The sequence below is a fragment of the Furipterus horrens genome, unplaced genomic scaffold (genome assembly GCF_987537825.1).
Source record: "Furipterus horrens unplaced genomic scaffold, mFurHor1.1.pri manual_scaffold_13, whole genome shotgun sequence".
NCBI classification, from domain to species: Eukaryota; Metazoa; Chordata; class Mammalia; order Chiroptera; family Furipteridae; genus Furipterus; species Furipterus horrens.
In genome coordinates, this window is record NW_028327183.1 from 54,379,084 (window position 1) to 54,405,772 (window position 26,689).

Here is a 26,689-nt window from a genome sequence, read left to right on the forward strand (position 1 = left end):
GGGTTGGGGTCTGTAGGCCGCGAGTCTGGTTAATCTGGTCTCCCTCCCACACAATTCTTTGCTCTCCTGGGAGACCCCCTTCTTTCTCACCCGCTGGGCTCTTCTCGGCCTCCTGAGGGTTACCTGCCTTTCAGGGGGCGCTGTCTAACCAATGTTCTTGCTTTCTCCGCTGCCCTGGCTTCTCTTTCTCCCTCCTCTCCTCCCTCTTCCTCCTCTTCACCTGCACACCACAGGATAAGGATGGAGACCCCAGGATGAGGGAATTCCATGCCATTTCCACACCTGTGCCCGCCTCTTCCCCCTCGAGGCTCTTTCGGGGGAGGGAGAGACAGTAGCGGGGGTCGACACCCCCCAAATCTCAAAGTCTTCCACTTTCTGGCACTCCTCTCCATTGAAGTTCCCCTTCCCATTTCAGACCCCCAACTCTGGCCTCTTTCAAGGGTCCGTCCTCCCCCTTGGAGAGATTCGGGGGCGTCCCAGAAATTCGCCCACTCCCCCTTATTAGGGGAGGAGGGGCGAGGTAGCACAGTGTTGTACACGGAAGCAGGAAGGCCCCCAGGGCGGGGGGGAGGGAAGCAGGGGAGGGACGGGGGCTTTTAGTTTGCATCTTAGGGGGGAGGGGGAGGGGGACCGCAGCAGTTAACCTGTCTTTACGCAGCGATTTTTAACGAGGCTGGGGGGAGGGGGGCTTTGGGAGTGGGGGAAGGGTGGGTGGGGGGCCTGGCTCTGTTATTTACCGTGTATCATATGTAAATACCAACAGAAACTTCAATAAACTTTATTTCAAACACGTCTCTGCCTGCCCAGGGGGAGGGCATTGGCTAGAGAGGGCTGGGTCCTGGTCTCTGCCCCTAGGGTCAGGGAATAAGGTTAGACTGGTATTTGTCAAACTGCTTAATCCTCATCATTATTGACACCAGCACTTTATAATTCAGTCCGTGTAAAGCATGAAGGACAGCAAACGACAGGGGTCAGGATCAATAAAAATTAACTCTTGGTATTACTCTGACCACTTAGAGTCCTGTTACTATTCCTCGTCATTTTTTCCTGCATTCTCTGTGACATTTAGTTTTCTCCCCAAGACTTCACGTTGAGTTTGTTGGACTCACTTTCCAGCAAGGGCCCCAGAGGTGACATGACACCCCATCAGAGTCACACAGGTAGAACTTGGCACAACCATGAGCCTGGAGGGAGCAGTGGGTTCTCCCGATGTGAGAAGTCATTCTGTTGAGACGTAAGTGTTACCATTTATTGCACACCTACTATGAGCCGCACACATTCCTGTCATACAGGATCCCATGAGATGTTTCCAGCAGCGCTGGTGTAGGCTTCTGTCTGTCTGTCTGTCTGTCTGTCTGTCTGTCTGTCTGTCTCTCTCTCTCTCTCTCTCACACACACACACACACACACACACACGCACGCAATGGGCTCTGCAATCTCTGATCTCACCAGCTCTAGGGACTAAAAACAGCCTGAATGTTGGATAAACCTGTTCTTGAGATGCATTGAAAAGGAAACAACACAGCCTAGCCCATCAGTCTGCCTTGTCTTGGTTTAGCTTCTTCTGGACACTCAGAACTTCAGCCACGCCCTGTCGTTGGTGTCAGACACTGTGCTGAGTGCTCTTCATTTATTACCTAATTGGGTTCTCTCAGCTGTCATGTGGGAACGAGGCTTCCACAGAGCCCCACTTTGTAGATGGAGAAACTGAGACTCAGGGAGGTGAGGTCACCCAGCTGGTAAGATGCAAAGGAACCTGGCTGGGTAGTTCAGTTGGTTAAAGTGCCATCCCCATACACCAAGATTGCAGGTTCGATCCCCAGTCAGGACACATACAAGAATCAACCAATGAATGCATGAACAGGTAGAACTGATGTTCTCTCTCTCTCTCTCTCCCCACCTCTCAAATCATTTTTTTAAAAAATGCTAAGGAGGACTTACACCCAGGCCTTTTTAACCCAGAGTCTACTCTCTTGTCTGCTATATTTTACTACTAGGGATTTGCTGCAAACTCATGCTGTGACCTTGAACAAGTCTTTTAATCTCTGGGGCTTTGGTTTCTTTTTCTGTAACAAAGAAGAGGGATGGGTGAGAAGGAATCCAGATCGTTCTGGAACAGGGAGAGTTGGGAGGGGGTAGTTTAGCAGGAAAGAATTAAGATTCAGCAGGATCAGACTCCCTGGGGGAAATATTCTGAGTCATTTTCAGAGGTTTCAGGAATTTCTGCTGGTCATGCTTGAGATTTGGGATGGCAAATATGTTTCAGCTTCTTTGTCAAGATTAATCGATTTCCTGTGGCTGCCTAGGGAGCACAGTGTTGATAAGGATTTTGAACTTCTGCTCAGTGGGGAGGGATGTCCCCATCTATTGGTGCTGTCTGCCATCCTGATCAGTTGGTTTCGTCTGTCCTGCTAGCAGGATGGGTGGTTGTGGTTCCAGTGCTGGGTATTTGCTGGTTTTATCCAAAGTCCTAAAGTTTATGTTCTTTTCTTTTTTTAATCAAGCTAGTTTTTTTTGTTGTTGTTGTTGTTTTGCTTTTTACATTTCGAAACGGGAAGGTGATTACACAATTAAAGATTTGTGTTTTCTTAAACATTTATTTATTGGTTGTTTAGAGAGAGAGGGAGGGAAAGAGAGAGAAACATCAATTTGTTGTTCCACATATTGACACATTCATTGGTTGTTTCTTGTATGTCCTGACCAGGCATCGAACCCCTGGCCTTGCCATATCGGGAAGATGCTCTAACCAACTGAGGTACCCAGCCAGGGCTTGTTTGCTTGTTTTCAAGGAATACTGTGAAAAGTCAGTCCTACTTCTGACCTCTTGACATCCAGAAATCCCCTTGCCCTGAGGTACATTTACAACTTTAAGAATACTATATGCACATTGGAATATGCATCCTTGTGTTTACACCCACACATCAGTAGATATGTAGTCTATATGTACATGTTTATTAGACTCTGCATTTATCATAAAATACACATAGCTCTGTACCTTTCCGTCTCAGGTGGCTATGTATCATATTATGAGCTCACTTCGCCTCAGTTATATAACTCTGCCTTACTGTTTTCTCAAGCTGCTTAATAACAATACTTTGCATAAATTAGTCAAATAATTTATCCAGTGCTTCCTTTGTGCCTGCCTCTTTGCATTCAAGTCCTAAGCACTTTCTGTTCAATAACCCAAGGAGGTTGGTGCTTTTATGGTCACCTTCAGTTTATAAATGATATCCTGAGGCGAAGAGAGGTTGATTAACTTTCTCCTGGTCACGCAGCTCGTAAGTGCTCAAGTTAAGATTTGAACCCTGGGAGTTTCTTGAGCCTGCTATGCGTACCCACTAAGCTGTGTACCTCCGTGTATATGAAGTCACATATATTGCTTCATCTGTTTATCATTGCACAGCGTTTTGCACCCAGTTCATTTACAGAACAATACCACACATCCGTGGTTCTCAAAGTGTGGCCCAAGGGACCCTGGGCATCCCTGAGATGTGTTTCAAGAGTCCATGCGGTCCAAACCACTTATACAGTAATATTGGGGTACTGTTTGCCTTTTCACTCTTAGTTTCTCATGAGTGTCAATGCAGAGTCTTTGCGTGGCTTCAGGACACGTGATAGCACAGCAGATTAAATACAGAAGCAGACAGGAGAACCCAACTGGCTTCCATAAGGCCAAATGCTGAGTAAATTTTCAAAAATATAAGCGAATGCCACTACATAGATTTCTTTTTGTTTGGGAAAAATATACTTATTTTCCATTAAAATAAGTCATTTATTTAAACATGCAATGACTTTATTATTGTTTTACTTAAGTGAATACATATTTGGAAATCTCCATTTGAATTTTGAACATGTGGACTATTGATAGACATAGCTCACATAAACCAAAGCTCTTTGGGGTCTCCTAAATTTTTTCAGTACATGCAGAGAGTCCTATGACCAGAGGGTTTAAGCATTGGGGTTGTATGTTAGAGAGCAATATGTTAGAAGTAAAGACCTCTACTTTTTTCAGTGACTTTTAGTGGCCCATGAACAGAAGTACAGAAGTCCTCCCTTATCCACAGGGGGCATGCTCCAAGGCCTCCAGATGATGCCTGAAGCCTCAGATGGTACTGAATCCTATATATACTCTGTTTTCTTCCAGGACACACTCAACCTTTTCACCTAAGCACTGCGGCTTCTCTTCGGCATATCGGAATCACCAGAATCATTATGCTTGCTCTTTGGGAGCTTTAATAAAAAGGTTTTTAACGCACTGGAGGAACATTAAAAAATTATTATTTATGTATTAATTTTATTTATTTTTATATATAATTTATATTTTATTGTATTAAGATTTTATTTATTTTAATTTTTATTTTATTTTATTTATTTTATTTATTTATTTTTTACTGTGTGGTTGCCTCTCACTCGTGCCCCTACCTGGGGACCTGATGTGCAACCTAGTAATGTGCCCTGACTGGGAATCGAACCAGCGACACTTGGCTCGCAGGCCGATGCTCAATCCACTGAGCCACGCAGCCAGGGCTTTTAGTTATTTTTAGAGAAAGGGAAAGGGAAGGAGAAAGAGAGGGAGAGAAACAGCAGTGCGTGGTTGCCTCTTGCACACCCCCAACCGAGGACGTGGCCAGCAACCAAGGCATGTGCTCTGACTGGGAGTTGAACCTGTGACCCTTTGGTTCTCAGACTAGTGCTCAATCCACTGAGACACACCAGCCAGGGCTGTATTGATTTTAGAGAGAGAGTGAGGGAGGGAGGGAATATGAGAGAGAGAGAGGGAGATCCATTGTTCTACTTATTTATGCATTCATTGGTTGATTCTTATATATACCCTCACCAGGGATCAAACCTGCAACCTTGCCGTGTGGGGATGATGCTGTAACCAACTGAGCTACCTGGCCAGGGCTTTCTTTGGGGCCATTAGTAAGTAAAGTAAGAACTACTTGAACATAAGCCCTGTGATACCAAGACAGTCAATCTGATCATGGAGATGGCTACTAACAGGTGGATAGTGTCATTGCATGGAGACACTGGACAAAGGGATGATTCACGTCCGGGGTGGGGTGGGGTGGGGCTGGATGGTGAGGGGTTTCATCATGCTACTCAGAGCAGCACACGATTTAAAATCTATAAATGTCTTATTCCTGGAATTTTCCATGTAATATTTTCAAACCGAGGTTGACCACAGGTACCCATAACAGTGGAAAGCAAACCGCGGATGAAGAGGACAGTCACTGTAACTTACTTTAATAGTAAACTCATTTTTATTGTGAATTTATGATTTTCAAACTTATGCAGCAGAGAAGGTTTTTCCTTCTCCTTCTCATTTCCCAGAGGAAACGAGAGTTCCCGGTTTTTTCTAGAGCAGTAGTTACCCACTTGGAGGGTTTCTGTCCCTCAGGGACACAGGGTAATATCTGGGGACATTTTGGATGTCACAACTTATTGGGGCTGCTCTTAGCATCCAGTGGGTCAGGGATGCTGCTAAATACCCCACAATGCACAGGGTGGCCCCCGTCACAAAGAATTCCCATCCAAGATATGACTAGACCACAGGCTGAGAAAATCCTGCTCTAAATGTTAGGCATTTATACATGTGCCCTGTTCTTCTTTTCTGTCTTTATTTTTATTAACACAAAAGAGATTTTGCTAAATAAATTTATAAGCAGTGACTCTTAACTCATGGGGGATGAGGGATCCCTTCATGAAACAGATCAAAGCTGTGGGCCCCCAGGAAAGGACACCCATACTCACAAAACTTGCTGTGTAATTCCAGGGCTTCACAGACCCCCAGGGAGCCCTGTTTGAGTTCTTGGGTTGTGTGACTTTGAGTCCCAGTCCCAGAATATGCCACCCAGAGGGAGACCACCAACTGCAATTCCCTTTTACAGACAACAGGACGAAGGTGCCGAGAGAACAGGGTCTGGTTCTGGGTCCTTTAGGGAGAGAAGGAAAAGCAAGGATTGTAACTCGGGCCACCTGACTCGCTAGCATTGGAATATTTCCACTTCACCCTAAATGAGGACGTTTTAGAAACGCTGATCTTCTCTTCCTGGTACAGTGGGAAAACACGCCGCCACCACTCTGTTCCTCTTGAGAAAACACAAAGGGCCCAGCTGCTGTTGATGACAAACACTCCAGCACCTGGGAAACAGCACATTCAGGATGCGAGGTGGGGGGGTTGGACTGGGACAAGGGGTTGTGATTGGCTGCGAGAGGGTAGGAACCCCGGAATCTGTATGCACCCGTTTGTTCCCTGAGCCCTTCATTCATTCCTTCATCCATCTATACATCCATCCATTCAGCACCTGTGGACCAAGGCTTCCTGTCTATCAGGGTTGGGCTCTGGGGGACAGCGAAGTGATCCAGACCTGTGCCTGTCCTTGAAAAGCTTCTGCTGTGCTGGGGGAGACCGAGTGAGGCACCAATCACAATGCACAGTGACTGTGCTCTACTGGGGGTAGTAGAGGGCCATGTGGTGGAAACACAGCTGTAACCCATGATGCAGCCTTGGAAGGTCAGGGAGGGCTTCCTGGAGGAAGAAGCATGTAAACAGAATGCTTGTTAGTGACTGGCTTCTCTCAGCATAATGCTTTCAAGATCCACCCATACTGTAGCAGGTGTCAGAACTTTATTTCCTTTTATTAATAATATCCCATTGTATGAATAAGCCCTGTCTTTTTTTCCACTGGATACTTGGGTTATTTCCACATTTTGGCTGAACAAATATGTACAAGTTTTTGCCCAGACATACATTTTTCCATCTGTTGGGTACATACCTGGGAGGGGACTTGCTGTATCACAGGCTGAGAACTGAGGTAGCCTCTCTGGACTTCATTTTGTAAGATAGAAGTATTAGACCCCCCTGATCACCCCATCGGCTCAGGGAAGGACCCTTCAGAAGGGGTGTCAGATGATGCAGGTGATGGGCCCTTTCAGATCTCATTCCCAAATTTGCTTGTGAATTTCTCTCCCTTACGTCCTTTGCCAAGATCACTAGTCACATCTCATGCCACCCTCCCTGCTGTTGCCTCCTGCAAACTGGAGACACCCCCTCCCCTAAGCCCAGTGCCTTCATGTTTTTGAGGGTTCTGAATGTGGCTCAGACGGAATCCCCTTCCATCACTCAGTCATAGGAGAAAGCCTCTACTTCCTCCTGAAGGTTCCACCATTAGGGATCTTTTTTCCTCCGACAGATAAGGCTTTAACTCATCTGGACTTCACTTTTCCCTCTTTTCCTCCCCATGGAAATATTTTTAGTGCTGCAATTGGTTAATTAAGCAACAGGCGTATATCGTGATTTTTTGTTTCTGAGTGCGTAGCTCTTTTTTTTTTTTTTGTAACAGTTTTACCCATATAGAATCCACATACCACACGATTCACCCACTTAAATTGTACGATTCAATGGCATTTAACTGTCATCATAGGATACTGCCACCATCAACTTTAAATCCGTTTTAGAACATTTTCACGAGCCCAAGGAGAAACCACGCAGCCCTGAGCCAGCCAAGCACCCCACACAGAGCCCAGCCCCAGGCAGCCACGAATCATCCACTTTCCGTCTGTATAGATTTGCCTGTTCTGGACACTTCATAGTTAGGGCTGGAAAGGCAAGTAAGAGAAGAAGCAACTACAAACATTAAAAGGCTCTTCTGGTAAGGAACAGGATCGGAGGGGGACACACTGAATTCTCCTGATCACAAGCCGTTGTTCCCAGCATCTAATGGGTGGAAACCAGAGATGCCGCCCCAGGTCCTACCGTGCACAGGTCAGCCCCCACCACGGATAATTATCCTATCCAGCCCAAATAACAATAGTTCCAACGGTTAACCCTGGCCAGGTAGCTCAGTTGGTTAGAACAATGTCTTGACACCCCAAGGTCATGGGTCCCATCCCCAGTCAGGGGACACACAAGAATCAACCAATGAGTGCATGAATAAGTGGAACAACAAATCTCTCTCTCCCCTCCCACCTCTGCTTCCACCTCCCCTTCCTCTGTCTCTCTAAAAATTGGGGCAAAAAGTTGCATCCTGGCTGGTATGGCTCAGATGGTTGGAGCGTTGTCCTATAAACCTAAAAGTTGTGGGTTCAATTCTTGGTCAGGGCACATGCCTAGGTTGCGGGTCTGTCTGGGTGAATCGGGAGGTAACCAATCCATGTCTTTCTTTCCCTCTTCCTCTCTCTCTCTCTCTCTCTCTCTCTCTCTCTCTCTCTCTCTCTCTCTCTCTCTCTCTCTCTCTCTCTCTCTTCTTTCAGTAGACATGTCCTCTGGTGAGGATTAAAAAAAGAGTAATAATAAAAATAATAAAATCTAAAAAAAAAAAAAATAGTTCCAAGGTTTAGAAATCCTGGCTGATTTTATGACTTATAGTCGTTCTCACTCTTTGAGTGTCTCTGTTTTTGTTGTTGTTTATTTTTAGTTCCCTCATTTAGGACATAAACACCCCACCCCCACCCACAGCAGCACGGAGAAGCAGGCAGCCTTGACTCCTATCCCCACCGCTCCCATGCAGATCGCTGAGGAGCTGTGATATCAGCACTTAATTTATATCAACTCCCGTTATTGTCCGCAGCTGTGCAGCTCTCCTGGCGGAAGAGCAGAGGCGGAACGAGCGCTTCTCACTCGAGTGCCTTCCAGGCCCCTTCTCCGGAGGCCGGTGTTTGGTCGCTGCTAAGCCAGGGGTGTCTGAACGCTTCTGTGAACTCCTCTCCTGAGTAAGTAAACTGACCTACAGAAATGCCAGTGGAAATCTGAGCTCCTCTGGGGGAGGTGGTCGGATGTGCGGGGCACACAGGTTACCTCTGCGTTCCGCCAGCCCCCCAAAACGGAGGAGCTGGCCCAGGCAAGGCCGGTTAAGTGGCTCTGAAGTCCCTCCCTACGGCCGACCACCCCCGGCAAGCCCCACAGAGAGGCTGCTGCATCCCCAGGTCCAGGCGAATGTGGGCAAATCACTACCCACGTCCCAGCCTCAGGCTGCTCATCTATAACATGGGAACATGGGTGTCCACGGGCGAGGATCCCGTGGGAGTTTCATGAAGTACAAGCCATGCCTACTGCCTAGCCCAAGACTCCGTCCCGGCAGCTTTCCGTGTTTGATGGCATGAGCTCGAGGACACAGCTCTGCAATAACTGTGTGCCTAGAGCAGCGTGCCGAGAGACCTTTTCTCCCCAAAGCTGCCTTTGACCGGACGCGGTTTGGCCCCGCCGAGAACTGGAAGAGAGGAGGTGTTTCGCCCAAGGTCACACACAGGGGCGTCTGAGATCTGAACCCAAGACCAAACTTTCTGGTCTGGTCTGGTCCCCCCCCCCCCCTCAAGTTCTCTCCCTCCCTCCCCACCCAACCCTGGACAGATTTCTTTCAGACTTATGTTCACCCAAGCTTCTGGCTTCCTACTTTGCTCCTCACTCCCATCTGCATCTTGGGGAAATCAAACTCTTTGAGTTAGAGGTGGGTAGGGGGTAAGAAAAAAAATGTGTTGGTGCAACTCAAAGGGCTTGCCAGCCTTGTAAATGTAATGTACTTTTATTTTCAGGGCATCTTTGCCCTGGTCGCTTGGGGGTGCGGTGGGGGCGGGGGCGGGGGCGGGAAGACCCAGGGAGGTTGAGCTTTTCCTTGGATTTGGGGAAAGGGGCGAGCTCCTGGGGTCCTTTTTAAAAGGCCCTCCCCTCATTTCCGGCCGCGGCTGCCAGCCTTGGCTGGGCGCCTGGATCCTGTTGCTATGACGACAGGAAGAGGCGGCGGCGGCGGCAAGCGATGCTGTGGAGAGATGGAGGCTAGTGGGGGTGGGGGTGGTGGCTCTGAATTGGGGATGGGGGTAGGGATCAGGGGCTGGGGGTGCAGGTGTTGGGGGAGGCGGGGGTGTCCCTTCTCTCTGACCTCCTTCACTGCCCGGAGCCGGGCCCCTCTCCCGTTGTTCTCCTCCTCCGTTTCGGAGCCTCCTCAGTCTCTGTTTCTCTGTCTCTCGGTCCTTGGGTCTCTCTCTTTTCCAGTCACAGTCCCTCTCCGTCTGCTTCTCTCTTTGGGTCTCTCTTTCCTTCTGCACCTGCCTTCCTGCCTCCAGGCACCTTCTGCCCCTCAGACCCCCCTCCCCTAAATTCCTCTCATTCATTCTCTCTCCATCCCTCTCCCTCCCTCTCCCCCTCTCTCTCCTCTTCTCCTTCTAAAGCATCGCTCTCTCTTGCCCCATCCCCAATTTCTCACCCCCATACTCCTCTCTCTGTCTCTGTCTCCCCCCCATCTGTCCCTCCCCCCCCCTCTGGATGACTCTCTCTGTCTCTTCTTTCCTTCTGTCACCTAGACCCTCCCCCTATCCTCTCCTTTACCCCAACCCTCCCCCACCCCACCCCCCGCCTGCCCCTAGTCTCTTAATTTCTCTCTTTGGGTCTCTGTCTCTGTCCTCTTCTCTCTCTGGATATTTCTCTCTCTCCAACTTCCTCCTGCTACCAGCCGCTGCCTCCCCCAAATTTCTCCCTCCCCCATTTCTGCTTCCCAGACTCCGGGTACCTTTCTGCTTCTCCTTGCCTCTCTCCCTCCCTCTCTGGGTCTCTCTCTTCTTCCCCAGCTTCCTTCTGCCACCCAGACCCTGCCCCCCAATTATTTTCCTCCCCCACCTCCTCTTCGTGGCTCCCCCATCCTCAGCGGCTCCCCTCCCCCCCTCCTCCCTCCATCCCTCTCCCGTTCTCCAGCTCCGCACTTTACCCAGCGACACGAGAACCAAATAGTCTCCTCACCTTTCTTTTCCCCCCACCTAACCCCCCCCACTCCCTTGGGGCCCGAGCTCGGAGCTGCCCCTCAGCCTCCCCTCCTACCTCAACAGCCCCCTCTCCCATACGCCTCCTCATCTCCACCCCTCAACCCGGTCGGACGCCTGGGTCCCTCGCTGCTGGGGGAGGGGGAGCAGCGAGAACTGGGAACCACAAGGGTGTTTCTGGGGGGGTTGCTGAAAGGGGGGCTGAGCACCCCCTCCTCTGTGCATCGGAGAATTGACCTATCATTAACAGAGGTGAGACAGATCTTTTTATTAATCGGAGGTGGGTGGATGTAGAATGAAGCTTCTGTGACCCCCTAATTCTGGAGTAAGAGGCTGGTCCCCTCCAGAGGGAGAGGGGACGGTGACCCCTGTCATATTCAGAGGCTTTAGAATTGGGGGTCCCCTTGTCCCTCCTCCTTTGCTGCCGCTGACAGATGGAGTAAAGGAACAGCCCCTAAAGCCAAACAGATTGTCCCCCCACATCAATACAATGAAAGATCTTCACATCTTTTTTGGATGGAGAATTTCCCTCATTTGCCCCCCCTGATCCTGGGTTGTAGGGGGCCCAGCCGGGGAAGGGGTACCTCCTGGGGTCACAGACTCACCCAGGTGGGAGCAGAAATGTGCTAGGACCGTGGAGGAGGCGCTGCTGCTGCTGGTGAGGGGCGCGGATGGGGGAGAAGGGGCCCAGGGACCGGAGGAAAGGAGACTCAGGGTGTCTGCCTGGAGAGCAGAGAGAGGAAGGGCCAGCACCCAGGAGAGGGAGGCTGGGGGTGTCAACGTCCAGTGCCTGCTGAGCCGGCCCAGGTAGGGGCTGCGTGTGGGCCAGCAGGAGCCGAGGTGGGGGAGGGAACACACGTGTGAGGCCCTGGGCCCAGTTGCCATGGAGACACCCCCTAGACAACCTTCTTCAGCAGCCCCTGGGAGCAGACCCAGTGGGGGTTCCCCCACTGATGGGGGCAGAGGAGGCCAAGGTCATCGTGGTCCCGGGACCCAGCATGGTTTCTTCCCCTCCTCTGTGGCCTCCAGGCTCTTAACTCTACTAGGGGTTTGGGGAGGAAGTCCAGGGAAGAGTGAGGGTGGAGGCAGGTAAGGGGCGCACACCTGAGTGAGGTGGAGAAGGCAGGGTTGTGCCTGTGGGCTGCTCTGGAGGAGGGACACGAGTGGGGAGAGGGGGACGTCGTTCTGGACCGAAAGAGTTGTAGTCTGTGTACATCAGCTTGTTCTCAGGGGCACTGTCTGCGGAGGGGCTCGTTTTCATTTGGAAGAAAAATGCGTGTATGGTGTATGTTCCCACACAGGTAAAATAGTAGGGAGAGTTCTGGGCTGTTCCCCAGAAGGGAAGTCAGGGGGACATGGAGGGGCATTTCCTGGGTAGATGCGATGCAGGGAGCCAGAGGGGGTGGAGGAAGAGGGCCGAGGGAAGGAGATTCTTCATGATGTAAGAGAAGTTGGATGGGGGCGGGGGAAGTGCTCGTAGCTTGAAGAGACAGTGGGAGGTCCAGGTGAGTCGGGGAGACCCAGAGTGGGGTCTCATCTTGTGTGGTGACATAACAAGGGCTACCCTGGGGAGGCAGTAGGAGGTGGAAGGGCGGTGGAATGGCGTGGGGGGTGGGGCCGGGAGAGGCGGATTTCTCTGGGCAGCCGTGGGCGTACAGGTCAGATCTTGGGAGGTCCTGGATGGAGAGGAATTGGGGGTCCGGAGGAAGGGATTCCTTTGAGTAGAAAATGCCATGAGCATTTTCCATGGAGGAAATTTTTCTTAATGGAGAAGAAGAAAGTGATGGTCGTGATGAGTTTGTCTAAGTTACAGCGATGGACAGATTCGGAAGACTTCCTGAAGCAAAGCGAAGAGGGGGTGGTTTCTTGACTCAGAGACATACAAGGGGGTGGGGGCAGGTCTGAGGGGCCCAGGAGGAGCTGTTAGAAGGGATGGGATGAAGATGGGGGGCATTCCTCTAAACCTGTGGAGATGATGTGTTAGTTGCCCATTAAAATCCCAGAGGAGCGTTGAAAAGCCAAGATACCCTGGCTGCACCAGAGCAGACCAATAAGATCAGAATTTTCCTGGTGGGACTCAGGTATCGGTTCTTCAAAGGTCCTCTGCTGACCTTTCCAAGCTGGGTTGGAACCTTGGTCCAGAGAGGGGGTTCTGCGTGGGGAAGGAGCGTTTGGTGCTGGGTGGGGGTGTTAGTGATAACTACGGGGTTCTTTTGAGTTGTGCAAACGGTGAGGGTTCCCCGGGAAGACTTTTTTTTAAGCTGCGAAGACATTGAGAGGTTTCTATTTCTTGAGTAGAGGACACAGTGGGTGAAGAGGTGGGACTAGTAGGGAAGAGGAGGAGTAGCTGTGTATGAGGAGAATGGAGATGGGGGTCTTGGAGGCAACGAGGAAGGGAACAGGGGTCCTTGGCGTGGGGAAGACCTGAGGGCTGGCTGGAGTGAAGGATGAGTTTTTTTCTGGTGAGGACAGTGACCAGAGGAGGGGAGCCTGAGGGGCTGGAGGAGGGTCCCAGAGTGTCAGGGATGGTGGGGGTACTTCTTGGTGTGGGATTGGTGGGAAGACTTTCCTCAGAAGAGGCCGATTCTGTCGCTGAAAGAGAGGCAGTGGGAAGCGTAGCAGAAGGAGTTTGCTCAAGAGAAGAAATAGCGGGGTTCTTTTGGGGGGTGGGCGGCCAGGGTGGCTGGAGAGGTCCTGGCGCCTCCTAACGCTTCATCTTGCTCCCCGCCCTCCACCAGCCGGTGACCATGGCCGCCCCCTGACCCCTGCTGGCCAAGCCGCCTCCTCGCTGCCCCTCCCCAGCTTCCCCGGGCCCAGGCCCCCCGCTTCTGCCTGCGCTGTGACCCCCCCCAGCCGCCGGCACGGCCCCGCCCCCGCTGCCCCGGTGGTGGCCCACGGCCCCCCGGCTGCCCGTGGTCAAACTGGAGTCGCTGAAGCGCTGGAACGAAGAGAGGGGCCTCTGGTGCGAGAAGGGGGTGCAGGTGCTGCTGACCACGGTGGGCGCCTTCGCCGCCTTCGGCCTCATGACCATCGCCATCAGCACAGACTACTGGCTGTACACGCGCGCCTTCATCTGCAACACCACCAACCTCACCGCGGGCGACGACGGGCCCCCCCACCGCGGGGGCGGCTCCTCCGAGAAGAAGGACCCTGGGGGCCTCACCCACTCCGGCCTCTGGCGCATCTGCTGCCTGGAAGGTAGGTGGTGCGCTGCGCCCCTCCAGGCAGGCCCTCCCCTGCTCTCCTGAGTCTCCCCGGGGTGGTCTGCATGGGTGGTCTGGCTTCTGCTGCTGGTGCACACCCTGCCACCCCTCGGGGGCCTTTCAGCGCTCCACTGCATGCTGGCCCTCCTCTGGTTCCCCGCCAGGGTGCACCCCCATCCTGTTCTCTCTCCCACAGCCTGCCCCAGTCCTCTGAGTGTCGCCCTCTTTGCCCCCATTCACAGCCCCCTCATCTCCCACACCCCACGGCGTCACTGTGGTTGTCTCTGCCCTTAGACATCCTACCTGACTGGCTGTCCCCATGGCTGTACATATGGCCCCTCACTCTTTCTCCTCTCCCACCAGGGTGTCTTCCAGCCTCTCACCCTGGTCCTGGTCATCCCTCGTCCTCCGGATGGCTCTGTGTCCTCTTCCCTGCGCTCACGCCTACCTTCTCCTCTTCCTCCTCTCACACCTATTCCTCTAAGAACCTCTTGCCTCCATCTCTGCTTCTTCCCTCAGTGGTCTCTCTCTCCTCTCTCTCTCTCTCTCTCTCTCTCTCTCTCTCTCTCTCTCTCTCTCTGCCTCCCTTCTATCCCACCGTGTGACTGCTATCTTTTCACCTCTGGGCCTCAGCTGCAACAAGAAGCAGTGGGACCAGCCTATCCCAAAGCTCCCCCTATGGAGCCAGAAATGCTGAGATTCCTCCCCTTCTCTTTTCCATCCCTTTCTTTTATCCATCCTTTCCTCCCTTGCTTGGCTGAGCACTCAGGATGGGCAGAGAATGTTATCTTGTTTAATCCTATGATCTGGGCATCCCCTTCCTGTCTGGAATGAAGAAACTGAGGCTCAGAGAGGTTGAGTCACTTGCCCAAGGTCACCCAGCTGTGGGTGGGGCAGCGCCAAGAGAAGGCAGGTCTGATGGATGGGATTTGCAGATGCGCTCGGTTTGGAGTGTGGAGTGTTTAAGGCTGAAACCAAAATCTGAATCGGTTGCCAACAGTTAAAAATAGGAAGACTTCACATTGAAAATCTGATTTCCGGCTTCTTTTGAGCAAATGCAAAACTGAAACATGGGGATCTGCTGTGGCCATGATTGGCTGGATCTGAGTAGCAGCTGCTTCTTCAGATAACACATGGTGTGGAGGGTTTTCCATTTCTTCACAGTCACCTCCACTCCCTATTGCCTCCTATCCTGTCCATTTCTCTCATTAGGTAACTTTTTTCCTCCGGTAGGCATTTGACTTCAGGTTCTTTCACTGGTCTGACTGAGCAGCAGGTGCAGGGCCAAGTGGGCAGGCTTGCCCAGGACAGCATAGGGTATAGAGTAAGAATGCCATTCATTCATTCATTCATTCATCCATCTATTTATTCATTCAACAACCAATATTTATTGAGCTTTTACTACATGCCAGGAGCTATTCTTGATTCTGGGGTTACACCAGCGAGAAAAAAGACAAACAAAAAAATATTCCTGTTTTTATCTGCCTTGTATCCTAGGAGGAGAGACAGACAATAGAAGAGGTAAATCAATAGGACACTTAGGATGTTAGAGCTCAGTGCCGAGGAGATGGATGTGTGAGCGGCACGTTTGTAAAATAGTCTGGGAGCCCTTGCAGGTGACATGCAAGGGAGGCTGGAAAGAAGTGAGACAGGAACTTTGTGGCCATCTGGCAGCTTCAGGCTGTAGAAAGAGCCAAAGCAAAGGCCTTGGAGTAGGACTGGGGCAGGGGGTGGAGGCGGGGGAGAGGCTGGGCAGATGACCCACAACCCAGGCATGTGCCCTGACCAGGAATAGAACCAGCCACCTTTTGGTTTGCGGGAGGACGCTCAGCGCACTGAGCCACACCAGCCAGGCCCATATCAGAAGTTCACGGGCAGAGAGGTGACATGAGCTGACTCCGATTTGAACAGGATGGCTCTTGCCGCTGTGTTGGGAAACCAGGACGCAGAGAAAGCGCGAGGTGGCATGTCTGGGGTGGAGCGTGAGAGTTTGGGGAGTGGTTTGAGTTCAGACCTGAGTCTGAAGCTACAGCAGCAGAAGCTCCTGGTGGGGCAGTTGTGGGATATGAGAGAGAAGAGTCAGGGTGTCTCTAAAGCAGCGGTTCTTAACTGCTAGGCTGTTGACATGGTGGGAGAAAGAATTCTGTGCTGTGGGGGGCTTGGGCTGGTACCATGGTTAACTACCTCCTGGCCTCTGCCTCCCAAAAGCCAGGAGCACTTCCCCGTGTGACCACCCAAATTGTTAACTCTCTCTAGACTAGGACTATAATTACCCCTCGCTGAGAATCACTGCACTAAGACTGTGTCCTGGGTGCCTGAGAACGGGGGCGGGGGAAGGGGGAAGTGTTCTTAAGGTATAACAGCAGGTATTTTGTTGTATTTATTTTTGTTTCTGCCATCTAATTTGGTATAAGGAGGGCTATCACGAGCTTAGTTTGGGACATGTTAAACTTTATTTCTTTATTAATTTCAGCGACAGAGGGATGAGAGAGAGAGAGAGAGAGAGAGAGAGAGAGAGATTGACTTTTTTGTTCTGCTCATTTATGCACTCACTGGTTGCTTCCTGTATGTGCCCTGACCAGGGATCAAACCTGAAACCTTGGCTTATTGTGACGATGCTCTAACCAGCTGAGCTACCCAGCCAGGGCTGGACATGTTAAATTTAACCTGCCTCTTAGAGATATCATCTAGGACAAGGGTCAGCACGGTAAACACCCTCTAATGTGTCACATAATCAACATGTTAGGCTTTGCAGACTGTGGTCTCTGTCACAGCCACCCCTGAAAACAACCAGACAACACATGAGTTAACGGGTGTGGCGACATCCCATCAGACCTCATTTACAGACACTGACGTCTGAATTTCCTATTATTTTCACGTGCCACAGAATAACCTCTTTTGATATTTTTCCAGTCACTTCAAAAATAGAAGACTCATTCTTCGCTGGCTTTGGTCAATGGGCCACAGTTAGCAGACCCCTGCTCTAGACTGTCAGCATTCTGATATGAGGCCAGAGTTCAAGGGGAGAGGCTGGGCTGGAGACACAAATTGAGGGTCATGGCATATGAATGGATGAGGTCACCTAGAGAATGAGAAGAGACAGAAACCACAAAATTAGTTGAGGGGCTGCTGCCTGAGTGAGCCCACTATTACATAGCAATCAGAGAGACAAGAAGCAGCCAGCAATGGAAGCAGAGAAAGGAGGGGTCACAGAAGTCTGGGCAAAATGAGGTGAGTGCATGTCCTGGGAGCCAAAGGAAGGAAGTGTTTTTTAAAGGGGTACTTACAGGCTGGCTTGGCTGTTACCATCACTGCCATTCATTTGTCATTGAATGCTCATGAGAACCCTGAGTGGTATGTACTACTATATCCCCATCTGCCGGAAATGGAAGCTGAGGCTCAGAGAGGTGAAGCGACTTGCCCACGGTCACACAGCTAATACACAGTAGGGTCTGGATTTGACTTGAGGTCTGTTTTGTGCCCTCAGGAGAACAAAGCAAGGCATCCATCAGCCTTCAGCCCATCAGGGCTCCAGGAGTATGGAAACTGGTCCCCTTGCCTTGGCCGGGTGGTTCAGTTTATTGGAGTGTGGTCCTCGATGCAGAAAGGTTGTGGGTTTGATCCCTGGTCAGACCACATATTTAGGTTGTGGGTTTGATCCCCAGTGGGGGAACATATGGGAGGCAACAGATCGATGTTTCTCTCACATTGATGTTTCTCTTTTCTCTCTTTCCCTTTCTTTCTCTTTAAAATCAATAAACGTATCCTAGGGTGAGGATTTAAAAAGCAAAGAAAAAGAAACTGGTCCCTTTGAGGCACTTATATCTTTTCAGTCACTTCAAAAATATAACACCCATTTTTTGCTGGATTTGACCCCTGATCTAGGCCGTCAGCAATATGATACGAGACCACCTGAAGGTGCTGTGTCCCCGGGAATACTTGGGGTCCACCTCCACCTCTGAGATGCAATGTAATGTAGTGATTGGGTTTACCTCCTGTGTGCCAGGCACAGCATGTGACCTTGGCCATGTATTTCACCTCTCTGTGTTTCATTCCATCATCAGTGAAATGGGATTAGACAGGCTCCTAACCGCAGTGTTATGGAGAATGTCAGTTGAGTTAGCATGACTGAAGCATTGGAAAGGGCGGCAGGCACAGCCCTGTTCTTTAGTTTGATGGTTTGGGCGTCACTCCGCCAACCAAAAGGTCACTGGTTCAATTCCCTGTCAGGCCACACGCCTGGGTTTCAGGCCAGGTCCCGGTTTGGGTGTGCATGAGGGGCAACCAGTCCCCATGTTTCTCTTACACATCAATGTTTCCCTTCCTCTCTTTCTCCCTCCCTTCCCCCTTCTCTCTCTAAAAAAAAAAAAAAAAAAAAAAAAAGGCTAGCAGTAAGGGCTAGATTACGGAGTTTATATTTTGTTGTTATTTGGAATTCAGGTGACCCTGAATCCCCCCTTCTTGGTAATTCAGAAGTCCCAGCCTCTCCCCCAGCACTGCCCACAGAAACACCACATGAGCTACATATATGATTTAAACTTTTCTAGTAGCTACATATATGATTTAAACTTTTCTAGTAGCTACATATTTCATTTAACCAAGCAGAGCCAAAATATCATTTTAACATGTAATCAATATAAAAAATTAATGACATATTATGCTTTTTTTTTTCATATTAGTCCTAGAGCTACCGGCGTTGGTGGCATGTGTTTGGGTCTAGCCCCTCCCCGGAATCTCAGCTGCAGTCCCTGGCCCTCTGTTAGGACACGATGACCTGGACTCAGAGACCGTTTATGCCGGCCCCTGGACGCAGCCCCTGTGCGCAGCACTTTGCCTGCCTGATCCCCGTTGGGTCCTCCCACCTGCACCAGGGAAAGGCGTTATTATGGCTTGTGTTTGTCAGGGCAGGAAGCTGATGGCCAGGAAGGGGAAGTGACTCAGCCACACGGCTCTGCAACGTGCGATGGGCAGAGCCGGCTGGAGCCCGCTCGCCTTCACCGCGACCTAGGCAGGTCCTGGGGGAGATGCGGGGACACATCACCATCGCTGCCCATGAAAAGCTCCCAGCCCAATCGGGTCGCAGGACACACATGTAACCCCGTGACCCTCATGTGTCCTGTGCTTGACTGTGTCTCACTGAATTCTTATTAAACCCTATAAAGTCGTACCATCATCCTCCTTTTTGAAAGGTGGAAACTGAGGCTCACGGCCAACAAAGCCACCGTGCTCCACGGCCCTCAATACGTTGGCCTCTGAAGCCCAGTAGCTCCTGCACCTCCTCCCATGACTTACCATCCACGTGGGACACAGCAGTCTCTTCAACTGCCTCTGTTTCCTCATCTGTAGAGCAGGGGACTTATTGTCTTGTACCCCTAGGGCTCGTCATAAGCCTTAGGTGCATGACTCCCTGCCAGGGGCTTGGAGCAGTGCCCGGTGTGTGGTTTGTCCTCAGGAAGAGCTAGTGCTGTCACTGCCATTTTGCTCAAAGAGTCTGTGTGCCCTGTGTGCTTCATGCTCGGTCTCACTTAATTGTCACTCATGTTGTGAGAGAAGGACTGTGATCCCACTTGGGAAAGGAGTGTCCGACTCGGACCCCGAGCCTTACCTACCACACCACAGTGGGTGTGCTGATGGGGAAGAGTTTGCTCTCGAGAGTGTATGTTCATTTATTTATTCTATCATATGTTTTTTAAAAATTATAAAACACCTAACACAAAACCAAACATAAAATCAAACATTGTCACCATTTTTAAGTGTATAGTTCAGTGGTGTTCAGTCCATTCACGCTGTTGTGCGATCATCACCACCACCATCTCCAGAACTCATTACATCTTGTGAAATTTCAACTCTGTGCCCATTAAACAACTCCCATTTCCTCTCTCCCAGCTCCTGTCTTTCTAAATTTGTCTCCTCTCTGCACCTAATAGAAGTGGAACCATACAATATTTGTATTTCTGTGTCTGGCATATTCTACTTAGCATAATATCCTCAAGGTTCATTCATGTTGGAGCATATGTCAGAATTTGCTTCCTTTTTGCAGCTGAATATTCCATTGAAGAGATATATGCCACATTTTATTCATTCATACATTGATGGACACTTGGGTTGCTTTTGGCTATTGTGAATAACGCTGTTATGAAAATGGGTGTATCAATATTTCTTAGAGACCCTGCTTTCAATTATTTTGAGTATATACCCAAAAGTGAACTTGCTGGATCATATAGTCATTCTGTTTTTAATTTTTTTTGAGGAACCTCCATACTATTTTCCACAGCAACTCCAATATTTTGCATTCCCACCAACAGTGCACAAGGGTCTCAATTTCTCCACATCCTTGCCAGTACTTGTTATTTTATTTTTTTTATAGTAGCTATCCAAATGAGCATGAGGTGGTATCTCATTGTGGTTTTGATGTGCATTTCTGTAATGATTTGTGATGTTGAGTACATTTTCATGTGCTTGTTGGTCCATTCATTCTTTCATAAAAACATTTATCAAGCGCTTACATGTGCTAGGCATTGTTCCAGGTGCTGGGGATACAGTGGTGAACAGTCCATATGCTCCCATTCCTGTCAGGCAAACTGCTGTGTGTTTGAATCTGCTTCCACCACCCAACAGCCATGAGTTGATACCCTTTTCTGTGCCTTAGTTTTCCATATCTGGACAATGGGTATGTCTACTGATCGTGACTGAGCACTTAGTTGTGATCCAGGCAAAGTGCTACATCTCTACCGGAATTCAGTCCTCATCCTTGTGAGGTAGGGCTTATTGTACCCTTTTTTTATAGGTGAAAGACCTGAAGTACATTGACTTAGTAATGCAAACAGGTCACAGAATAAAGGCGTGATGGAGTGCTGCTTCATTATGAAGCAGTGGGACTCCAATTCGCAATGTCCGGTCACTGCCCGACACCAATAACATTATCTATTTCACGGGACGCAGGGGAGCTCCAGGCGAGTTCATCCACCTAGGAAGCACTTAACAATGTTAGCCCTTAGCGGAATCGCCTGCTGTCTTATAGTTCTTCCCAATCCTTGTCTCTAACCCCGTTCCTTTCCCTGTCATCTTCTACCTCGAGTCTTGCTTTCTGCTCTTCTTATATTCATTCATTCATTCATTCATTCATTTGACACCCATTTCTTTAAAATTATTTATTTATTTTAGAGAGAGAGGAGAGAAAGAAAAAAAGCATTGCTTTGTTTTTCCTCTTATCTATGCATCCATTGGTTTTTTTTTTACTGTATGTGCCCTGACCGAGGATGAAACCCACAATCTTGGTGTACTGGGAGAACACTCTAACCAACTGAGCTAACTAGGGCTCTACTCCCATTTCTTTAGGTCTCCCTTGTGCCAGACAATGCTAGAGACACAGAGGAATTAGACCCTATGTGCTGCGCCCCCCCATCCAACACACACACACACACACACACACACACACACACACACACTCTCTGCCTTGCAGAAACTCAGCTTGCTAAGAAGAAACTCATAAATCAACCTGATGCACGCCAGAAAGGGGGTAGCACAGGGAGCAGTTGCAGCCCAGAGGGGGGATTGGACCCAGCTTTAGTGGGAGGGGTGAGTACCTGCACCAGAGCCCAGGAAAAGCTTCCTCAAGGAAGCACGCTGTGAGCTGCCCACTTGCAGGGTAAGTTTTCATCAGTGAAAAATGTGAGTGGACTGTTTCACAACCTGGAGTTACAAGAAGCCTGGAGAATTGAGAAAACGAAATGTGTTTATAGTTATGCTTATTTTTATAGCAATTTCAAGCTATGTGGTAGACTGGGAACTGCCCTCAAAAATGAGGTGATAGGTTCCCAAAGGGAGTGAGATCTGGGTCCTGAGGATAGGATTCTGGGGTGGATGAAGAGGGTGAGGCTGGAAGACCCCTAGAGGTATACCCCCTCACATGCCTCTGTTTGCTCCAGTCACTCCATCCTCTTCCAGCGGATTCCAGGTAAGACACGGGGAATCCCTCTCCTTCCGCGCAGGACTGAAGAAACTACAACTCATGAACCACCCGGGCTGCTCTCCCCACTATTGGACTCAAGACTTCATAGGGCCTCATGGGAAATGTAGTCTTTCTCGGCCGTAGGCAGCCTCCGCCGTTTTCCTCCCGCACTTTCAGACTTAACAAGTTCAGAGTCAGAAGGGCGCCTTGACCTTGATTGCTAAAATCAACGTCTTCTTCTTCTTTACCCCCCGCCCCCCAACGTCTTCTTATAGAGAGGGAAACACAGGGCCAGAGAGGCTGATGTCCTAGCCCAGGGTTCAGGGGAAATGTCCTTGTGGCCTTTTAGTGAGTTTGGATTTCTTTTTCTTTTTAAACTGGCGAGGAGACAGGCTAGAGAGGTTGAAAGTTTGTCCCAAATGCCGGGACAGGCTCAGGAGCTGGGACTTTCTGTCTCCCAATCAAGAGAGAGAAAGAGAGAGAGAGATTGATTGAGGGTTGGGGTGGTGCTTCTCTCACAGGGGTCCCCCCAACCCTGGAGTCCCCCGACACCACCTCCTCCGTCCCCCTCCAGGGCTGAAAAGAGGCGTCTGCGTGAAGATCAACCACTTTCCGGAGGACACTGACTACGACCACGACAGCGCGGAGTACCTGCTCCGTACGTTGGGGTCGAGGACATACTGGGGGAGGGGGACCCGGGGCGGGGGCGGGACGGGCAGTTAGATCGACACGCAGAGAAGAGCGTGCCAACTAATCCAAATCCAGACGCTGAGATCCTCTCGTCCCGGATTGGCTCAGTGGTTCCTCTTCTGCCCCCCCCCCCTCACCTCGGGGGCGGGCTGGGTGGGGATCCCGGGAGCTGATTGGCAGCCTTGTAGTCGCTCCCTGGGCTGGGATTGGCCGCTTTGCCCTCGGGCAAGTGAAGCAATCTGCCGTGCCGAGTGGCCGCTCTCGGGAGCCGGCTGGGGAAGCCTGGGATGCGATTGGTCGCTACCCCGAGAACGCGGCAAATCCTCGGTTGTGATTGGCTGTGGCCTCCGTGGGGCTCAGAAATCGCGAAATCCGTTTGCCTAGGGTTTGGGGGTGGAAAGAACTGCAGAGAGAGGGAGAGAGACTTGAGCGAGGGAGAGGGAAAGAGAAAGAAGAGAAACCCAGAGCTACAAATGAAACCAGACAAAGGCGGGGGTGACAGAGAGGAGGGAGGGAGAACCCCCCCCCCCCCAGAGAGAGAGAGAGAGACAGAGAGAGGAGAGGGGTGAAAGGGGGAGGAGGAGGAAGGAGAAGGGAGGGAGGGAGGGAGAAAAGAGAAGCCTGGAGAGGTAGATGAAGCCCCGCAGAAAGGAAAGGAGGAGAGAAACAGCGAGAGGCCCGATAGAGGGTCTGGAGAAAAGGAAGAAACGCGCAGAAAGGGAAGGATCATGCGAGAAGGGAAAAGAGAAAGGGGGGGGGGTTGTCCACGGAGAAACAAATTCAGAGAAAGAGGGGGAGAGTGATTTAGAGAAATAAAAAGGGAAATATGCCAGGAGACAGAAAAACGGACGGAGGAAGAAAGAAAAAGGACAGGAAACATGACTGAGAAATAGAGAAGAGTTTAAAGGAGAATGAGGCAATGCGTGAAGTAACCAGAACACAGACAGAGGGGAAAACTGGGGAATTAGGGAGGCAAGTAGAGGCGGAAGCAGGCAGGAGCGCAGCGCGCCTTGGGCGGGGTGCGCGGTGCGGGGTGGGGCGGCGCAGGCGACCCCCTCTACCGCCCGGGCGCCCACCCCCTCCTCTCCTTTCTCCCTCGTAGGAGTCGTCCGGGCCTCCAGCATCTTCCCCATCCTCAGCGCCATCCTGCTGCTGCTTGGGGGCGTGTGCGTGGCGGCCTCTCGGGTCTACAAGTCCAAGAGGAACATCATTCTGGGCGCAGGAATCCTGTTCGTGGCAGCAGGTGAGAGGCAGAGGGAGGGGGCGGCTGTCGGGGCGGCCCACCTACGCCATCTCGTGTGTGTGTGTGTGTGTGTGTGTGTGTGTGCGCGCGCGCGCGCGCTAAACCACCCTGCCCCGGGCGCCCCTGGGGCCCGGAACCTGCCTAGGCTCTTCCCAAACTCCATCGCCAGCCACTGGGCAAGGTAGGTGCCGCCTTCGCTCCATTTACAGAGAAGTGAACCCAGCACAGCGCCGGGTCTGGCGCGTAATCTGCGATGCAGGGAGTTTAGGTTCCAAAGCCCGCGGTTCTGGTGACGAAAGGGGAGGAGCTTGGGTCTTGAGACATCACTGGGGTCTTGAAAACAGAGGGGCGGGGCGGGGCAGTGGAAGACCTGGCCGCAGAGAAAGTGATTTGGTGCAGATGGGGAGGAGCCTACTTTAGGGGGTGGGGCCTTGTGGATGTCGTCGGATCCAGGAAGGGGCTGGTCCTGGGAAACCCCAGTCCAACTCCAGGTGAGGCATCTCATTAAGGGGTTAGACCCCCTTTCTACCGGAAATGAATAGTGCTGCGAAGTTCCAGGGGGGACAGAGATTTTTTGAAGAGTTGGAACCCAGAGAAGGGGGAGGATTTAACATTAAGAGCAGGGGGTGCTTTGGGGATGGGTCAAGATCTGCAGGGGACGGACGGGGCTTGCTCCACCAAGAAGGAGCCCGACCTAGACCCACGAGGGCGGGTGGGCGGTGTCGGGCAGTCGGGAGGCTAGATTTGAGTAGAAAAGGGACCTGCTCTAATCAGGACGAATTTTAGAACACCAGTGGGGGGGCCTGGAAGAGATAACCAGACTGGGATGATAATCATGAAAACAAGAGTTTGGATCATCTAGGGTTAGGGCCTAGAGTCAGCGGGATTATTTCATTAAGAGTTTAAACTAGCGTAAAGTGGAGCCTAAGGGAAACCCAGGTGTATAACGGTAATGGTGATATTAGACTAATCAGAGTAGGGCCTGGACCACCCAGGGTGGGGTCAGAACCACGTGAGGTCTGGCTAAGACTACCTGGGGGCGGGGCCTGGGCTAGTCGGGGCGGAGTTTAGACAACCTGGGGCGGGACTTGAACCATCCGGGGTAGGCTCTGAACCGTTAAGGGCGTGGCCTAGACTATCTTGGGTTAGAGTTTAGACCAGCGGGGGCAGGGCCTGGGCTTTCTGGGGGTCGGATTAGACCTGAGGGGTTGAGGTCTGCACCATTTGGGGCGTGTACCTGGGGGCGAAGACTGACATGCTGGGGAGTTTAGGCCACCTGGGACGGGGCTCAGACCATTGGGGCGGGGCCTATGCCTTCAGGGGTGGAGCTTAGGTCCGCGGGGCGGGGCCGAGGGCGGGGCGGGCCGGGGTGGCCTAGAGGCTCCCATCTGACCGTCCCTGCCCAGGCCTGAGCAACATCATCGGCGTCATCGTGTACATCTCGGCCAACGCGGGCGAGCCGGGCCCGAAGCGGGACGAGGAGAAGAAGAACCACTACTCGTACGGCTGGTCCTTTTACTTCGGCGGGCTGTCGTTCATCCTGGCCGAGGTGATCGGCGTGCTGGCCGTCAACATCTACATCGAGCGCAGCCGCGAGGCGCACTGCCAGTCTCGCTCGGACCTGCTCAAGGCCGGCGGGGGCGCGGGCGGCAGTGGCGGGAGCGGCCCCTCGGCCATCCTCCGTCTGCCCAGTTACCGCTTCCGCTACCGCCGCCGCTCCCGCTCTAGCTCCCGTTCCAGCGAGCCGTCGCCGTCGCGGGACGCGTCTCCCGGCGGCGCCGGGGGCCCGGGCTTCGCCTCCACGGACATCTCCATGTACACGCTCAGCCGCGACCCGTCCAAGGGCAGCGTGGCGGCGGGGCTGGCGGGGACAGGCAGCGGCGGGGCTTTCGGCGGCGCGGCTGCGGGCGCGGGCGGCGGCGGCGGCGGCGGGGCGGGTGCGGAGCGGGACCGCGGGGGGGCGCCCGGCTTCCTTACGCTGCACAACGCCTTCCCCAAGGAGGCCGGAGGCGGCGTCACGGTCACGGTCACCGGGCCGCCCGCCGCGGCCGCGCCAGCCCCGCCCGCGCCCGCCGCGCCTGCCCCCGGGACCCTGGCCAAGGAGGCCGCCGCCTCCAACACCAACACGCTCAACAGGAAAACCACGCCGGTGTAGGGGCGCGCGGGGGGCGCCGGGCGCGTGCGCAGGCGCGCGTGCAACGAGGCTGCCGGGGGTCAGGGTCGCCCTCTCCTTCCCGTGAGCGCGCTGGAGACTGCTTGGCCTTATCCCCCGCGCCCCCTCCCACACCCCCGGTGTGGAGGAACGAACCCCCACCCTCGGATCAGGGACCCCAAGGGAGGGGGAAGGGAAGGGGGAAAAAAAAAGGAGGGGGCCGCGTGAGCGAGCGTTGTGTTTTATTTTTTTGTGGGATTGGGTGGGGGAGGGCTGTGGTGTTTTTTGGAGTTTTGAGATGTTTTCTTTTTAATGTTTTGCTGTGTGCATGTGGTGGCGGGGCGGGGGGAGGGAGGGACTCCCAGCCTAGCCCAGCCCAGCCCAACTCCTGGAGAGGGGCCTATAACACAGAAATATAGAGTTACACCTACAAACTATATATATGCTCTATACAGAGACAGGTAAAGAGGAAGGATGTGGAGAGGCCGGGGGACAAGGCATGGACATGCACATCATTCATTTTTCTGTTCGTTATTCCACAAGGGTTTATTGAGCGCCTGCTCTGTAGCAGGACGCTACGCAAAGGATTATAAACAGGCACAGAAAATGACTCCGTTCGGTCATTACCAGCAATTGACTTGTGTACTCAAGTGTTAGGCATTGTTCTGACTGCTGAGCCTACAGAAGGGAGGAAAACA

At 51.9% G+C, this 26,689-nt stretch overlaps 1 protein-coding gene across 1 annotated transcript; it reads left to right on the forward strand.

Moving 5' to 3' along the window:
* The first annotated feature begins 13,604 nt into the window (after window positions 1-13,604).
* On the forward strand, window positions 13,605-26,601 carry CACNG8 (calcium voltage-gated channel auxiliary subunit gamma 8). The gene is made up of 4 exons (XM_090260237.1): window positions 13,605-13,950; window positions 22,481-22,564; window positions 23,699-23,839; window positions 25,246-26,601. The coding sequence occupies exons 1-4, from the start codon at window positions 13,776-13,778 to the stop codon at window positions 25,992-25,994; spliced, it is 1,149 nt and encodes a 382-aa protein (XP_090116363.1). The 5' UTR covers window positions 13,605-13,775; the 3' UTR covers window positions 25,995-26,601.
* The last annotated feature ends 88 nt before the right edge of the window (window positions 26,602-26,689 follow it).

Coding starts and splice junctions, on each gene's coding strand:
- CACNG8 (XM_090260237.1), top strand. CDS start 13,776: ATGACCATCGCCATCAGCACAGACTACTGGCTGTACACGCGCGCCTTC. Junction 22,565..23,698: donor CAGCGCGGAGTACCTGCTCC/GTACGTTGGGGT, acceptor TCTCCCTCGTAG/GAGTCGTCCGGGCCTCCAGC. Junction 23,840..25,245: donor AATCCTGTTCGTGGCAGCAG/GTGAGAGGCAGA, acceptor GTCCCTGCCCAG/GCCTGAGCAACATCATCGGC.